This window comes from Leptinotarsa decemlineata, unplaced genomic scaffold, assembly GCF_025532065.1.
Source record: "Leptinotarsa decemlineata unplaced genomic scaffold, Ldec_3_MD MMD2_P_RNA_scaffold_5, whole genome shotgun sequence".
NCBI classification, from domain to species: Eukaryota; Metazoa; Arthropoda; class Insecta; order Coleoptera; family Chrysomelidae; genus Leptinotarsa; species Leptinotarsa decemlineata.
In genome coordinates, this window is record NW_027412532.1 from 22528916 (window position 1) to 22547502 (window position 18587).

The window sequence follows — 18587 nt, forward strand, 5'->3', positions numbered from 1 at the left end:
TATATTCCTTTTTACTCCTGTTTTGCATGATGATGGCTGCCGCACAGTCAGTTTAAGCCGAACTCTTTCCAGACTTACCCTTGCAAGGCTATGAAAAACTTGAACAAATCAACATTTAGAAGATCAGTTATTTTCACCTCGTAAGTGAGTTTGGAAATGGAAATCTAAAATGTGGTTCAACATTTTTTTTTATTCTTAAAATCAGGTATTCCTCACGATCTGTTACGCACGAAAGTCTTAACTTGTGCGAGATAAGAATGGTTGTGTACTGATTCAAATAAACGTTGTACACTAGCACAGAGAAAATGTTTGATTTTGGCGCCATCGGGAGATGATATAAATAGCCTGTTTAGTTAATTGATGAAATGTACATCGAGAAAACTGTAACCATCTTATATGAGGGAAAAAAATCTTTCAGATTTCTTTTTCGCTAGTGGTTCCACATAATTCAATAACAACGTCTGACGTCTAATGAGAATCCAAAATGATAACCAAACATATTTGATGGGCCTTTAAAACAACTTAGTTTAATTATATACTAGATTGAAAAAATTTTATATGATTTACGTTTGATGTGGAAAATCGAATGTTTTGGGATAAACTAGAACTTATTGACAGTTAACCTTCGTGAGAGATTCGGGAAAAATGGACTGCCACATGAACATCCAGTAGTTGACCTACTAGGTCACCAAATTTAACTCTATTCTACTCTATAAAAATGTTTGATGATCTTTTTTAAATATTACTGGAGTTTTTTCCCAACTCCAAATCATTATTTTTAACACCTCGACACGTGTTTCGATCACCAAGTGATCATCTTCAAAGAGGAAGATTATAACTAGAAACTAATGCGAGCTAACCCTATTTATGCTATATAGGTATCCCATACAGGTAAACCATCCAGGCGTACCACCCATATAGGTATACCAACCTAAATTAATTTTACAATTTTGCTTTATCTATTATTTTACAATATATGTTTATATAAAACAATTTTCAGCTATATAAGGCAAAATTGTGAAATTAATTTAGGTTGGTATACCTGTATGGGTGGTACGCCTGGATGGTTTACCTGTATGGGATACCTATATAGCATAAATAGGGTTAGCTCGCATCAGTTTCTAGTTTTAATCTTCCTCTTTGAAGATGATCACTTGGTGATCGAAACACGTGTCGAGGTGTTAAAAATAACGATTTGGTGTTGGGAAAAAACTCCAGTAATATTCATTACTACACCAAAGGTTCCAAACAGTGCATCATAAATCTTTTTTTCTACACCCGTACTTTAACAATACACTTATATGACCATGATCCGTTTCACAATGATATCCATTATGATACAGATTTTTCATAACGATACAGATTATCAACCAATAGAAACCCATAATTTTTCAATCAAGAATCCTGTTCCTTTTTTTGTCCTAGATTCTAACCTAAGTAACTAATTGCTTTATTTGTCAAAATCAGTTTTCATATTACCTACCTATAGGTATTATCAAAATGTCTGAAAACAGCGATATAGAAGGAATACCATCGACTCCAATATTTTTAAAAGATCAGATTAATTACAGTTGTTATATTCAATATAAATATAATTAGAATCTTTATAGTTTTCATATATCCATGATAATACCATTAAGTTTGTGTTTTTTTTTTTGAAAATATGAGTTAATTACTGTAAATGTGTTCAATACAAATATAATATTTATAGTTTTTCATTATTTATCGGGTTTAGAAAAAATAGCGTATGCAACTCTCATGTAATGGTTACTAATACACTCGCATATACCATACAAAACTCGCCTTCGGCTCGTTTCGTATCCCGGTTAATGCTCGTGTCTTAATAACCATCATTACATGATCGTTGAATAATATACTATTTTGAGTTAAAATAAAACTGTAATAGTGGAGTTATGTACGTATTAAATTGGACAAATTTTAATCATTGAAAGATGAGCCAAAAGTATACATTCCGATCAAAATAAGTATGTTAATTCATTTGAGGATCTCATGACCAATTGGACACAGTCTGTATTTTATTTAATAAGAAATGTTTATACAACCTTTTGGTGTGCATCCAATATAACAGCTTCCCATTCGTACAGAGAGAGTAACTTACCTATAACAAAAAAAATATATCAATAGAGAAATTAAACAAGACAAATATAGAAAATGCGGAAGAATTGGCAAACTCTTGAATTCTGCTCGAAAATAAACATTTTGAGTTCTATATTTCCGTTGTACAAATAGAATAGTCTGCGGTCTGTAATACAACTAATCGCAATATTATCATTCGTGGTTGACAACGTTTCCTTTCGAAATACGAAACCTAAAATATGTAATGAAATTGACCGATGATTAATAACAATTCATAACGGATTCATTTCAACACTTTGTTGTGAGATTTTCAGTAAACTGTTGAACCGTAACACATGTTTCACTATACAATAGCTTCTTCAAGCGTATTTCATAGTTCCGACTTCCATTGTCTAATATGATATAAATTGATTTGAAATACCTGAAAGAATCTGTAAAAAAATAAAAAAGATTTAGCTGAAAAATGACAACTATATTAAGCAAAAAAAACTGAAATTACAATAAAATAAAACACAAGCAATAACCAAAGAATAAAAAAAGAACTATTAACACGAAATGAAAATTGAAAAATTATCAACTAGAAATGAAAATTAAAAGATTCCAAACCAAGTTACTTTACGACGTTTCGATTGATAGCATCCACAATCGTCTTCGGGTGATAATAGGAATTATTCCTCCGAGATCTGACTATTTATAGGTCATTCGAGGAATAAGTCCAGTTGTTGGTTGTTGCTTGTATTTTATTTCATTGTAATTTTTTTTTGCTTAATACAATTGTTATTTTTCAGCTAACCTTTTTTTATTTTTTTACAGATTCTTTCAAATCTCACAATAAAGTGTTACTTGAATACGAAATCTGAAACTTTCAAGCAAGGGAAAGAGAAAATTCAAGTTGTAATCATAAGACAGCATCAAAAAACAAATGATTCAATAAGGAATGATATAAAAAATTTCTTCAAATTTTCTAACAGTGTTTCGTAAGTTAGAGGTGCAACAAAAATGAGATGCTTACGACTTTTTACTTATACTATTTGCAACTTTAGACCACATTCACCTTTGGACATTTCTCCTTCGTTTCTATCGGTATATTTCAGTCGTATGATTTCATTCATTTTTAAAACAAACACTTTTACAGAAAAGGTGAAGTGTAACCTCTGGTGTAAAATAATCCAATACAAGTTACCGTCATTAGGAAATTAACTCTACTGTATGGCGTCGATAAAAGTATTGCAGTTTTGGTGTCTGGGAGCAGTATTTGTGTTGAAAACACAAGTCATAGATAAATCTATCGTGTCGAGTCAGAAATCAAATTTGAAAATGCCACGTACAATACCTGAGGAAATAAACTAGAAGCTGCATTGATAACGATATGGATAAGAAAGAAATGGGTAGAAAAATAACATAAGGTATTTTCCATATAAATACATGTGCATACAAATATCCTACAATAAGAATTTTCGATATTTAACGAAATTGACGAGTGTCAATCATAAGTTATAATATTTCTGTACCAAAGTTAAAAATATAAAGATTTGATAATTTTTTTACTGATAAGTAAATAGTGATGAATAAATAGTGATAAGTAAGTAGTGTTAATATATCTAGATTGATTTTTTGAATACGTTGATCAAATTCATTTTGGGATCGTATGAGGGGAGAGTTTGTACCAATATTTGTCCATGTTTTTCGTGTAATTCAGGTAAAAACGAGAAGCGTCATGGACAAGTTGATATGACATTATGACAGAAAAAAATGCACGCATAATATGCTCTACTATCCGTACGAAGCCGGAACGGGTCGCTAGAAAGTTTGGATTAACCTTTGAGTAAGTAACTCTTCGCGTTATCCGCTGAGAATTATTTTTCATTTTCATTAAATTGACTCATTTAATGTCAAATCGTAGATTGTCACGTGAAATGGTTAAACAGATATACTGCACGCAACATGATGAATATTAACCGTTGAGTCAAATGCGAAAATCCTATAACAATGATAATATTCATTCAAAAGTACCAATATAAATTACAGAAATAAACGTCGCCCAAGAAACTTCCCTGTGTGTGTCGGTTTACATTAAAAGGGGTGAATAAATAGAGATAACCGTCTTAAATTTCAGCGGCGAGAAACATTTGTGTACATTAAAATTTTCCTGAAACATTTCATAAATATTTCGTAAATATTATTGAATTAGATATAGGAATAAAATACTTTCGTCTAATTTCCACTTACTTAAAGTATTGATATTAATAAATATATAATATTTATAATAAAAACCGAAACCTTGGTCGTATTAATATCAATACATTAAGTAAGTGGAAATTAAACAATAGTTATTTATGTATCAAGGGAATTAGGAGGGCCTTAATTACCGATGGCGAAGTTTGCGTCCCGAGGGCCTCTGGCCCGAGGGACAGCAATTGCCTGAGGTTATTAAGGCTCATTAATTCCCGTGGTACATAGATAATTTTATTTCTGACCGATTTCAATAAAATTTTGTTCATTTTTGAAACGGAAAAATGTACCAATTCATTACCTTCCCGGTATATTTGAATCAGGTACCGTTGATTACAGTAGAGTTTTCTTGTTGCTAGGTTGTTGCTATGTTACTTGTTTATAAACAGAACTTTGTTATCAAGCTGTGTTTGCGGTGAAAACGTGTTTTCTACCCCAAATATAATGGAGGATATTTTGAAAAAAGCTGAACAAGCAAGAGAATCATTAATTCCATCGAAAAGTGAAGCCGTATACCAAAAAGAATATAAGATATATCTGGACTGGCTGACACGGAAAAATGTTATGCCAAAAGATGTCACTGAAACTGTATTTCTGGCATATTTTCAAGAACTGGTAAGGAATTTTCTATGTTTTTCGGTAGATTTGGTAGTAATTGTGTTTATTCGTTTCAGTCAGAAACGTATAGTCCGAATTCTTTATGGACTAAATGGTCAATGCTAAAATCGATGGTGACTATACATGAGAAACGAGATATCACCAAGTTCAATGAACTACAGGCTTTTTTGAAACGGAAGAGTTAGAGTTATCAGCCGAAAAAGTCTGCTGTTTTATCTCCTAAAGATGTTATCAGATTCCTAAAGGACGCTCCTAAAGATGTTATCAGATTCCTAAAGGACGCTCCTAATGATATTCATTTAATAAGGTAATTTTTTTCTTATTTTCCTTTTTGTGTGTATTTATTTCCTTTTTTTTGTTATAGGTTGTTTTGATTATGGGTTATTTTGGAGGATGCAGAAGTCAGGAACTTTTGAATATGAAGATATCGGATATAGAGGACCGGGATTCCGTTATGGTAGTGAACGTACCGGAAAGTAAAACTGGTGTATCGAAGAAATTTACAGTTGTGGATGAAAAAGAGTTCTCCGCTTTGCCTTTATTAAGACTTTATATGTCTTTGCGTCCTAAAGGTATTGAACGATTTTTTTTGAGCTTCCGACAAAATAAATGTACATCTCAGCCAATTGGAAAAAACATGTTTGGGAAAATCCCCAGCAAAATCGCAATGTATTTAGGATTGCCAAACTCATCTTCCTATACGGGACATTGCCTTCGTCGCACTTCTGCTACTGCTCTAGCCAATGCAGGAGCAACTATGACTAACTTAAAAAGACACGGAGGTTGGAAAAGTTCCACGGTGGCGGAGGGGTATTTGGAGGATAGCATCGAATTGAGAAATAAAACGGCGCGTATGTTGTCTACTTTGTCATCAGAAGAGGCAGGTACCTCGACTGTAGTGAACAGAAGCTCCAGCCATACAAAAGAAGAAATTGTTTCCAGTGGCGGAAGTAATTTTCAGGGAACATTTCAAAATTGTACATTTATTATTTGTAATGACGTGAATAAATAAAATATGGTTCAGTTTTCATTTCTATTTATTTTTACTTGTGAAAGGTAGAGGGAATTATAAAATCTATAATGTCCCAAGGGAGTTATGACCCTCTTTATTGATAGCGTAACTATGACGATATAAGCTTATAATATCCCGGTCAGAAATAAAGTATTTTATTTCTATATCTAATTGAAGATGAATTTCCACAAAATAAATAAGTCATCAATATCACAAATTGAATATTATTGGGTAATAAGGAATTTTGTACGAGTGAAAATAAACAAGTTCCTCAGACATAATTTTCATTAAATTACACCAGTCATTTGGTCATTAGTTAAAATAATTCATATATTTTGATATAAATTCAAATATGGTTATAGAAGCAAGGTCTCAAATAGGGATGTTGAAATAAAATATGATGTTGCCGCAAAACGGTTGTTAAATATATAAACGCGGTATATTTATTATTTTCAAGGAATTTCATTTGCACTCAATAATTGCAATACTACGAAAATGAATCAAAATGCATGACGGCATTTGTTAACAAACATCATCGCTGTCAGAAACGTTGATTTAACATTTTTTCCTAGTGATTCCTTTGCAATATTTTCGTATTCGTTCACCCTACCTTTGAAATTGATCATACAAATATTTTACATTAAGGAAAATGATTTTTTTAAGGGCAAAACACCATCACTACAGGAAAATCGCTCTCATCTGAACAAGAGACAAATCTCCAGCCTTTCTTCAATGATCCAGACTACCAAGGTTGTAAGTGATGGAATCCAGCAGCTTCAGGGTATGCTTAGGGGCAGAGCTCCTTAGATGAGAACAATACTCCAAAGGTCTGTTCTGAGCTTTATAATGCATCGAAGTTGCTGATGTGTGCACAGTTTTTTGGTTCGCAACAATGGTTCAAACTTTTGAGAAGCAGCCTATGCAATTCCAACGACATGGTTGTGCCAAAACATATTGGTGTCCATTATCGAAGCAGAAAGCGGCATTGTCTGACCTGGCATTATTATATCCGGTTCCGAGACATTTATCTTTTTGGAAAAATCCGATGCTTGGGTTAGTAATCATACGTTAGAAGGTAAGACCTCGTTAGTCCTTAGCTCGCACAAGTTTCTCAACTTCTGAGAGTTGTCGTTCGTATGGAGGCGACAGCTGATTAACGGAAAAACAGATTTTAAACAGATTTTGGCATTGAATTGAACCTGGGTACTTTCACCCCAATTCGTCATTAAGATATGCAACCTCCTGCTGCCGGTGAAGATGTGCATCCGCAGCCGATGTCCTGGAATCCAAATGTAATGACGAGACAAGTATGCTGCGTCAGGAAAGCAATATATTGGATTCTTCGTTTTTCCAATAAGTCGTTGATATACAATAAAGAGAGGGTTGGAAACAATATGGATTACTGGGGAACACCAGCGTTGATGGTGAAAGTATTCGACAGATATTCATCGACGGTCACTTGCAGGGAACGTTCTTTCAGGAAACTGACGGGCCATACACAAAAATTATCCGGCAAGCCATAGCAAAGAAGTTTGACTTCCCTCATGTCACACACGGCATGAGGGCACACACCCTCACGGCACACACCCTCATGCCACACACGGTCAAATGTCTTAATAATATCAAGCGCAACAGCTCTTGAATTTATTAAGGCAATTACTTGGAAGTTACTGAGCATTGATTGCTTCAAGGTGGCTAATTTCTTTGCAACAAATAGTAACTTCCGTTTTAACTAAATTTATAAATGTGTCACTGGAGTCACTTTTACCTATGACGAACCTTTCAGGTGTTTTAATTTTAGTACTCAAATACAAATACAAAGTATTCCACGAAAGCGTCAGTTGGAGATTTGCTGCCATAACGGAAACACGAATGTACCACATTTGTGCTTTTGCCGTTGCAAATTATTTTACCATTTAGATCCAAATTCACGAATGTGCCACATTCGTTATTTTGGCAGTGTAAACAATTGTGCTTTAAGATATTCATGATTATAGTGATCTAGGTAAAATATGAGTTCCCGAATAGCAAGAATAATGAGAAATTGTCAAAAATTACAAGCTCAAGGTAAGAAAATATTAATTGTTTAATGAAAAGAAAATAATAGGATTTATAGTCGAAAATCTTCACTTTTTGTAACAAGCTTCTAGGTTATGTTTCTTAGTATTTTCTTTTTCTGTTTTCAGATGATACTATGCGTAACGAACTGTCCTCAACAAACACCATCGAGCATCCAGATACACAGCAACAATGCAGTGAATTAAATCAGTACCCGTCAACATCTCGCCTGGTTGTCCAACCTGATGATCTGCCTCCAGCTTTACCAGGAACACTGGAAGAAGATTACTCGTATGTTTCTAGATCTTCTTCGGATCTCTATGAACCTTCAGGTTCGTCAGATATAGAAAATGAGAGCTCATGGGAAAGTGATGTTGAGGATTTTCCTGACCGTGAAAAGGTATCTACTAAAAAAAAGAGAAACGAGAAATTATGGAAGAAAAATGTAAGGAAGGTTAAAAGGCTCAGGGGTGAGTCTTACATCGGTCATAGGGGAATCGAGAAACCTTCACGTCCTCTTTTGCCGGTACCTTGTCTCAATAAACCAAAACATAAATGTGCAGCTTCAGTTACCGAACCAAACCGAATAAGGGTTTATAATGATTTTCGCAATTTGAGCTGCATTGACGATCAACGTCAATTTCTGTATAATCACATTGAAAAAAAAACAAAGAAACGGACGACAAGAGGTATAGAAAATTCCAGGAAAAACTACACCTGGGTGTATAGTCTTACGGTTGATGGAAATAAACTTACAGTGTGTAGAGCATTTTTTATGGCCACATTAAATGTGACAGACGCCTTTATGCGAAGTGCCGCAAACAAGCACTCTTCCAATGGAGCTTTAGAACCAGATAAACGCGGGAAACATCAACCATCAAACAAATTACCACAGAATGTTGAAACATTTATACGAAACCAGATTCTATCCTTTCCAGTGGTAGAATCGCATTATTGTCGTCAATCTAGTAAAAAGAAGTACCTTGACCCATGTCTTAATGTATCAATTATGTACAGGATGTACAAACAGTTGTGCAGCACTGAAAATGTGAAAATTGTTACATTTGAGAAATATCGCCAGATATTTTCCGAATACAACTTAGGCTTATTTAAGCCAAAAAAAGACCAATGTAAGAAATGTTTGGCATACAAAAGTATGTCTGAAGAAGAGAAAAGGGTAGAAGACGAAACGTATCAAAAACATCTCAATAGAAAAAATGAAGCTAAACAAGCCCGCGATGTGGACAAGTTAATAGCAAAAGAGAATCCCAAGGTCTTGGCTTTTAATTTTGATTTGCAGGCAGTGTTAACAACTCTCAAAGGATGCGCTGGACAAATATTTTATTTAAGGAAACTAGCCGGTGTATAATTTCACAATCTATAATTTAGGAAACCAAAATGTTATGTGCTACTTGTGGGACGAAACAAAGGGAAAAAGAGGGGCTAACGAAATTTCATCCTGTGTTTATGATTATATTATGAGCCATTCTGAGATCGAAGCAGTGCATATGATGTCTAACGGCTGTGGAGACCAGCAAAAAATTTAATATTTGCAGCCATGTGCATCCAACTTCTGGCGGAACATCCATCATTGAAAGTAACTGATCATCGGTTTTTCGAAACAGGGCACACTGAAATGGAGTGTGACTCCATTCACTCGAAAATAGAGAAGAAGGCAAGATATGTACCCGTTTATACCCCTGAGGAGTGGGCGCAACTTATAAGAGATGCACGTATTACACCATGTCCTTTTACTGTAAAGTTTTTGACGTTTGATGAATTTTTAGATTTCAAAGGATTTTCAAATAATATTAATTTCCTTAATTTCAATAACATTCCCTGGAGAAAAATTTGCTGCCTTCGGTATATTACAGAGAATAATTGCATAAAAGTTCTTTACAAAATAGACTTTACCGATGTTTTTATTGAAGTGAACTGCAAAAAAAAACAGAGGCCGTCAAAAACAAGCCCACTCAAAAAAGGCCTATCAAAATGACTTGCCCTTCAGCGAGGCAAAATGGAAACACCTGGATGAAATGTGTAAGGATTTAGCAATACCGAAAGCGTGCCATGATTTTTACAGGTCCCTAAAAACAGAACCCAAGGTAAGGGACAACCGGAACCAGACATTGGTGAAGAGTCCGATACTGACGAAGACTAAACATTAATTTTTCAGGATTTTATTGTTGTTTTTTATTTTGTTTACTCCGATACTGACGAATACGAAATGTTGATGTTTCATTTATTTTTTTTATAGAGAAATTTTATGTTAGTTTTTGTTCAGTTCGCGACGAACGATTATGTTTTATTTAAGTTTTTTCTGTAAAGGAATTTTATGTTTGTTTCTTTTGTTTAGATGTTCAAAACGTTGTTTTTAATAAAACTATTGTTAATTTTCCTAATATTATGGGTTTTATTTGTTTTAACGAAACATAATATGTCGTGAATTTTGCAAAGCCGAAACAACGAATGTGCATTTTTTTGAAAAATATTACAAAAATTTAAAATTTTCAACTGACATTATTTTTTGTTTTGCAAAAGTAAACCTGTCAATAGTGGTTAAGTGCCACAAAATGAAATCTCTATTTTTAGCAATGTCGTCAATATTTAAAATGCGTTTTTCTCAAAACATCAATTATGCACATTCGTGACTTTGGCATTGGACCGACGATATGACGTCACGGCCACGTGACAAATATTGGTGTTTTGGAGCGAAAGTTGAAACATAATGTAAAATACATGATTTCTATAGTGTTATAGCGAAATAACTTTGATTATTTTGGGATAAGTTTGGAAGCATTTGAACAATTTCCAAGAAATAGTTAACATATCTAATACCAAGCTCACACGTTTCTGAAATATAAATTACATTACGTCAGGTTGGATGCGTTTAACAAATACAGGAAAAAGTCACTGAGCACTTCGGAAGTTTCTTTTCCAAGATATTCCAGCAGTAAAACTAAAGTATGTGACTATATATGCGTTAGGAATCACACGTTAAAAGGTAAGACCTCGTTAATCCTTAGCTCGCACAAGTTTCGACTTCTGAGGGTTGTCGTTCGTAGGGGTGCGACAGCTGGTTAACGGAAAATTTTAAACAGAATTTTAAACAGAAAACAGAATATATTATTCCTGGGTAGCATATTTAATGGAAGTCATTTTTTATCCAGCAAATTAGAGTTTTTTAGCGACTCCCAAAGTGTAAATATCATCACCAGTATCTCTTAAATTTTTATAAAAACAGTATTAACTAACTGCTCCGTGATAAAAACTTCTACTTATCCTCTGCCAGGCTAACAGTTCTGTTGGTAGCCAATTTGTTAGTGAGTTCTACGCATAAGACATTCGATATTATGATTGCTATTTCGGGACTTGATTTGCCGTTCGTAGCGAAAACTCTCATATCCAACCCATTTTCTCAACCATATTATTGAAGAAGAATGCTTTTTCTGATCAAGACTTTCGACCATGTTCGACACAGCCTGGGTAAAGTTGACCTGTTTCGCAAACAATGCATTTATTATGATGAATCATTGAAATGAAACCAATATTCAAAGAAGGAATGGATTTTGTTTCTTTAAAATTACTTTATTATTAGTTTGGTAACTTATAAAAACGTCCATAGGATGCAAAAGTTGGTTGAGCAGTAAAACATTGAGAACATATTTTGATGTAACCAGGTCCTGCATACTATCTCCCGGATTTTTATCTTTCAACACGCAAACTTCAATAATGGGAGTAAAACACTTCAAACTACTGATTAATACTAAGATTGAACTTAATTTCAGTTGATAACTAGTCAATACATTTAAGTTTACGTTTAGTATATATTCTCAGTCTGTGCTGGCTGTTATATGTCCATGTACATAATTGAAACATTATACAATGGATAATAAGCTTGACTCGATATGGTTTCCTAATATCCTTACACTACCGCAATAATGACAAAATCGTAACTGAGTAGATTGGATGTTCAAAGCTATAGGTTTGAAAATGAGCATAAGGAACAAGTCTCGGAAAGAGTCAATACATTTTTACCGACTTTTCTGGTGATAATCATCTTACACAATCTCAAAGATTCCGAGGTAAAAATTTGCCTCCGTCGTTAGCAAGTCAAAACTCTTTTTACATTTGTAACTGCAAGTTACATCTGATTCTTTAGAATTCTGAAGCATATTCTAACCTCTAAAAGGTTAAGATTGTGGAAAAGTCGATTAAAAACTCTGATATATCTTCCAAAAAATATACCTTTGTTCAATATTTAAAGTCAAAAAAGAACATATTTTTTTGTTCAAATAAGGAAGGAGTGAAGTTGTTAAAAAATATTTCGTATACAATTTTGAGGCACCAATGCACTGGGATTGAAAAGTGAACATTTTTAGAAGAGGATATATAAAACACATACAGAAGTTTTTTTTGGATACAAACTCAAAGAAAAAACCCTTTCGAACTAACTACTTTCATATCGGCACTGAATTACACCAAAGAAAAATACCTCTGAAAACAACTACTTTAACATGAACACATTCTTGTAATTGAATATCAATTTGAAAGTAGTTGTTTCGGGGGGGCTTTATCTTCCAATTTGTATATGAAAGTAACTTCTATACATGCTCTATCCTTGAAATAATAAGTTTAATCTGAACTCAATCGCCTTTTTCTTCTTCTGGAAGATTCTCACAATTTTTTATATAAAAATGGGGAAGTTGAAGCCAAATAGCTTCAAGCAATCGTCCACAGTTAGGAAAATAATAATCGAAACGTCGTGAAGTAACTTGGCTTGTTATCTTATAATTTTCATTTCTTGTTAATTGTTTAATTTTTAATTGTTGCTAGTAATTTAAGTTTTTTCCCTTAATATAATTGTTATTTTTTAGCTAATCTTTTCAATTTTATTGCTTTTTTAGCTAATCTTTTCAATTTTATTGATTCTTTAAGGGATTTCACATCATTGTATGTATATAATATTAGACAATGAAAGTCCGAACTAATGAAATGTACCATGAAACATTGTCAAACACCTTCAAACAAACATTTTACCTACATGTATCTATCTATAGAATTATAAATGTGAAATTTTGTGGGGATGTGTGTTTGTTTATATGTGTGTATGTGGCTCTTTCACGCCTAAACGACTGAACGGATATAGATGAAACTTTACATAAATACAGCTTATACATCAGAATAACATATAGGCTACAATTCACAAAGATTTTGAGTAATTTTGGTCATAACATATAACGATAAGTATCAAGTAAGTCGGAAAAATTCTTTCTCCCTGAGAGCTATCATGGCGTGCGCTGCCTATACCGTTGGAGTTACTTGCAGATAATGTACCGTAAGATTGTTTATCTTAAATAAGCATATATCTACCTCTTATGTGGTAGTCACTATATGCGAAATACTGAGCCATAAATACAATCAAATTGGATACTTTTTTACAATGTGCATTTTAGAATAACTGTCAAATTCTTATAAAAATTGATACAATTGTCATTTTAAGTGCAGAAGCGTGAGGGCAGACGGCGTTGATGGTTGTGTTGCGAATTTCTTTATAGGTAACATAATTCGATTCTCGAAGCTATTCATTACTTGATGCAGTTGGCATATTTTTTCAGTCACTGTATTTTTAATGTAAAAATATAAATTACTAGCTGTTGCCCGCTCTTCTATTAACGTACAGCCAAAGCTACTGAACCTAGAATCTTGAAATATGCAGGTAGGTTATTTGTATTGCGTAAATAAGTATTAAGAAAGGAATTTAGAAATTTCCACCCCAAGACGGAAAAGGGGTTCAAAGATTCTATTGGTTAGTTTTGAAGTTGGAAACCTGAAGTTTTGAGTTAATAAAAAAATATTGTAACTATTTGTATAAAATAGTGTGTCACAAAACTTGATGTGACAATCCAAATTCTACGCGGGCGAAGCCGCGGGCAACAACTAGTCATAATGTACATTTTGGTTTCACGAGATACTTACTATAACTGGAAACTGAACAAGTATTAATGAATTGTTCATATTTGAATAGATTTATATGGATGGTATTAAAATGTACTCAACATTCAATTAAAATAGAGATCAGTATATTATTTATATCCTTGAATAATATTGTAATTTTCGAGTTTTCGGCTAGGATACATTTTCTTTTATTTTTCACATATAGTCAGTGAGCATACTTGAAGACTGGCTATAAATCAAATCATCTAAAGGAAAAATTCGTTCAGGCCAGTCATTAACCTACAGTGTAGGGAGTTGAGACTGGCCTGAACGAATTGTTCCTTTAGATGATTTCTTTTATTTTTTTTTAATTTCATTCAAATAATAAGTTAAGCATAAACGAGCACTGGATGGAAATAAATTGCTCTATCTACCTAAATATGTATATCGATTCAACAGGGTTTATGTACCCGACCACAATTATATAAATTTATCATTTGGATTGGTTGAAAAGTTGTACAAAAGTTTGACAACGTTTTCCCCCATCGTTTCTACTTACTCAATTGAAGAATTGTTTCTTAGAAGTGATAGATACACGAGGAAGAGTAGAAGAAAAAATGAGAGAGCACCTTCCTATCAAAACCAAGAGTTACCATCCTGGAGATGAATTCACTATTACAGAATATTCGGATCTCTGGACCATTTGTTTCAAATCGAAACACTGAAAATTTATTACTTACATTTCAAAATTGTTGCTCAAATTGCTTTCAAATTCTAAAAACTGAATTATGAAAGAAAAGAATCCATCAACATTTTTTGAATTCGGGCAGATTTCAGGAATCACTCGATAAATGGTAAGACCTCAATAATCCTTAGCTCGCACAAGTTTATACTTTTTAGGGTTGTTGTTCGTAGGGGCGACAGCTGGTTAACGAAAAATCGGACAGACAGAACAGCTTTCATCCATTGATTAGCACTAATAGTTTAACAAACAGTTTCAATGTCAATGTACGTGTTACGAGACCAATTCCAGCAGCGGTTCGTGTACGAAATTATATATTCATGTGCCTGTCTGTAACTAATGCGTGAGCGGTTAGGGTACATGACAGAGGTGAAATAAAGGGACGTTCTCGATTGAATTTATGAACATGCTATAATAAATATAAACGTCGTGTAAAGTACTGAGAATATGTTCAATAGTAGCCGTTGTTGGATCGTTGACTATAAACATTTCAATTTCTGAATTATGGAAGCTAGAAGAGTCAACTTCGAAAATATTCTATCATATTGTGTTTCATTATTTTTAGATAATCCCCATTACCAAAAAATTACACAATTTACTCTTTATCCACACATATATTCAACTATTAGATATGGCAGAATTTACAAAAAGTAGAAATAACATTGTAACAAATTATTGATAACGGTACTAACACTACACAATAAAATAGGTAGTCCAATAGCTGGTTTGACATTAATTGGCCCTCAAATACCAGTTCAGCTTATAAAGAACCTACTGGTATAACAATATACACAAATTTTATACAATATCTGGTTATTGTAATCATTTCTTTCATAATGCATATTTTAAACCTTTTTATAACTGTAAATATTAAAATTTTCTGTTCGAGTCAATAATCCACATGTTGAATAATATTTATTCTTTCGAACTTTCAAAAAGAGTACAAAACATTTTTCCTTTGGCACAAAAATTTGCATGACATGACAACTTTCATATAATACAGCAGTTGAAAATCAGATTCAGTATGTCAAAATTTGAAACAGTAAACTCGCTAGGGTTCTAAATTTCATAAACTATTTTTTTAAATAATAGTATACTGGTAAAAAAAATTAATTCAATGCATCAAAATGTATTCCACCTTACATTTAATCAGAAACATATCAAGGAGCAATAAAAGTTCCAGGCACAACTGAACACAGAAAGTAGACAAAATTCCCAAGACTTCAGATTGAAAACAAATAATCCTCCAAAACGATCGTATAACCTCTTTCTCCATCACTTGAGGCACGGCAATAAGAAACTATAAAGCACAGTTGGTAGGTAAATCTTTACAGAAATATCCATTTCAATTTTCCGAGAAACGCATTTTCATATAAAACTGTTCATCCATACCACCTGAGTCATTCGCGAAACGAAAACGCTTTGTCATGATAACAAACATATCCATTGTTTCCAAGATAAATCTCTCATAGGTAGATTGAAATATATTCTTTTTTGTTTCGTAGCGATTGTGAAGAACAAATCAATGATAAGGTAATGAAAGTTTTATTGAATGACGAACTTTCGGGACACAAAAGATTCTCGACAAAGGGTTTATTTTCATCTTGGAAGTGTGAATATACGCCTCAGAGACAAGTCGAGTGAATGAAAATGCTGTGTACTTTTTTTGTGATGGGTCTCTGATAGTTCCTGACAGAATTGCAATTCACACTCTTTGTTTCTGAAAAATTGGATATTTTTGGATTGGGAGAAAGATTAAATTGTGAAATAAAAGATCTAAAAAAAGAGTGTGGAAATTGTTGACTATATAAAAAGTATAAAACTACATGGTAGCTACTTCAATTCTGTGATTTCCATATATTAGGAAGTTCTGAAAATTTGCCCTGGAGTCATTCGGAAATACTGGAAAAATTTCTTCTCGTCTCCTTTCAGATCGTTGAAAGATGATGAAACTCTCCCAGATTTCCCCTTTTTTGATTAATGGGATGTACCCATTTTTTTGTGACTATTTTCTTCTACATTCAATAATGCGGCCGCTATAATGACGACTTCTTCGTCAGGTCTGTTAGTGATAGACATTTTTCTATCATCGCAATGAAATTCTTTTAAAATCGAACAAACAGCACCTTCAGTATGCTGGTTGTAGCTGGACAAGTGGACGATATAATGCTACTTACTACCCGTCGCCATCAGGCGACGGACAGCGCCGTGCTGTGCTGTGCCGGGCAAGTGAGCGACAAGCTTAAAACTGCACACACACCGATTTTGGACGGCCAGTATAAAATCGGCCGATATTTTATTGGTAGCGAGTGCTTGCACACTCACCGGATTTTTATCGGTCCAACAATCAGTTGCTTTGTTGTCGTAATTAGCTCGCACTACCAAAACGAAGTTAATGCGTAGTAACTACAATTTCACCGAGCATTCGAGACTGGAATGGTCGGTAAAAAACCGGTGAGTATGCAAGAGTGTATTTAGTCATGTACGCCACTACTTCCCGGTATTGCCGGCGATACAGTGGCAGTGGACGGCTGCTCACCGGTATTTTACCGGCGACGATCACCGGTCGGCGTGTGTGCCAGGTCCCGTTCCCACATGTGGTTCACTATTGGAATTTGGACGACCGGTACAAAGTCGGCCGTCCAAAATCGGCACAGCATAGCACGGCCCGTCCCGTCCCGTCAAAATACGGATAGGATTGGAACAATGAAAATGAATGGACAACCGCCCATTAGCCCGGCACGGCACAGCCAAGAGCGTCCGCCGCCGAAAAGAATTCTAGCTCTCCGATCTTGACCGGCAAATGAAGGTACGTGCTGTGACGGACTGGCCAAGTGAGCGCGTCGCCGGCCATCGCTTGCCAGTATCACTTCACTTCACTCAAAGTTCTTGGCCTCCAGATAGGCGTATTTAGCCAGCTCGATTCGGGGGGGGGGGGGGCAGCAGTCTTGCACGCAGCAATGCTGCCACCCCTTTTTTGTCTAAATTTTTTATTATATAAAAAAAACACTTAATATTTTTTGGAGACTTCAAGACTTTTTACACATAAATAACACATTTATTTGTGTAAAATCCTGTCTCCTGTACATCCGGTCCACCCCGGCCTCTAACCGGCTTGAATGGGAGTGCTGTTTCTCTTCAACACTTATAGACTGTTCACAAAAATTATTAATTTAATGATGGCATGTTCTATGACGGCAGACATTCACAACACAAACTGAGTTTCGTCCCCAACAATGGCGTCCGCGTGCCTTCTTTGTGGACGGTCGCTGTCGGCACGTCCGTCCACCATCACATTAGAAACGAAACCCCTTGCCAGTATCAATTTGTCCAAACGTGCCTGATAAGTGTCTGTCTCGCTATTTTGCTATTCCGTCACTTGACAGCACAGTGTCAGCGGTACCTGTGAAAATGGACGAAGAAAAATTGAGTTGCTTGTTAAGGCAGGCTCTAGAATATCCAGAAGTTCTGAAAATTTGCCTGGAGTCATTCGGAAATACTGGAAAAATTTCTGCTCGTCTTTTTTCAGATGGTTGAAAAGATGATGAAACTCTCCCAGATTTAACCTCTTTTGATTAATTGGATGGACCACATCCCTCTTTTTTGTGACTATTTTCTTCTACATTCAATAATGCGGCCACTATAATGACTTCTTCGTCAGAACTGCTGTCACCGCTCGATGTCAAGTGAAATTCCCTTGGAAGCGAACAAATAGCACCTTCAGTATGCTGATTGTATCTGGAAAAGTGACCGATACTACTACCTGTCGCCATCAGGCGACGGATAAGTGAGCGCCAAGCTTAATATCTCAGTGATTACTTTTCGAGTTTACCCGAAATGAACGCGTTTTGAATCAGTTCGCTTTTACCTACGTAGCACAAGTCAATTAAT

The 18587-nt window shown here is 34.5% G+C and overlaps 3 protein-coding genes across 4 annotated transcripts in view; 2 read left to right on the top strand and 1 right to left on the bottom strand.

The window, feature by feature from the left end:
* The window catches only part of kuz (zinc-dependent metalloprotease kuz), a 372259-nt gene that overhangs the window by 294558 nt on the left and 59114 nt on the right, over positions 1 to 18587 (bottom strand).
* LOC141480013 (uncharacterized) lies at positions 4450 to 5977 on the top strand. Of its 2 annotated transcripts, none has more exons than XR_012464114.1 (3): positions 4450 to 4944; positions 5004 to 5254; positions 5312 to 5977. XR_012464114.1 is itself a non-coding variant. In XM_074169688.1 (3 exons), exons 1-3 carry the CDS (start codon positions 4774 to 4776, stop codon positions 5425 to 5427), a joined length of 411 nt encoding a protein of 136 aa, XP_074025789.1. In that variant the 5' UTR covers positions 4450 to 4773; the 3' UTR covers positions 5428 to 5977. The 2 variants fall into 2 exon arrangements, 1 of the variants encoding a protein (XP_074025789.1); XM_074169688.1 differs by having other exon boundaries at positions 5004 to 5127.
* Positions 7816 to 9518, top strand: LOC141480014 (uncharacterized). Its single transcript, XM_074169689.1, has 2 exons — positions 7816 to 8026; positions 8146 to 9518. The coding sequence occupies exons 1-2, from the start codon at positions 7972 to 7974 to the stop codon at positions 9384 to 9386; spliced, it is 1296 nt and encodes a 431-aa protein (XP_074025790.1). The 5' UTR covers positions 7816 to 7971; the 3' UTR covers positions 9387 to 9518.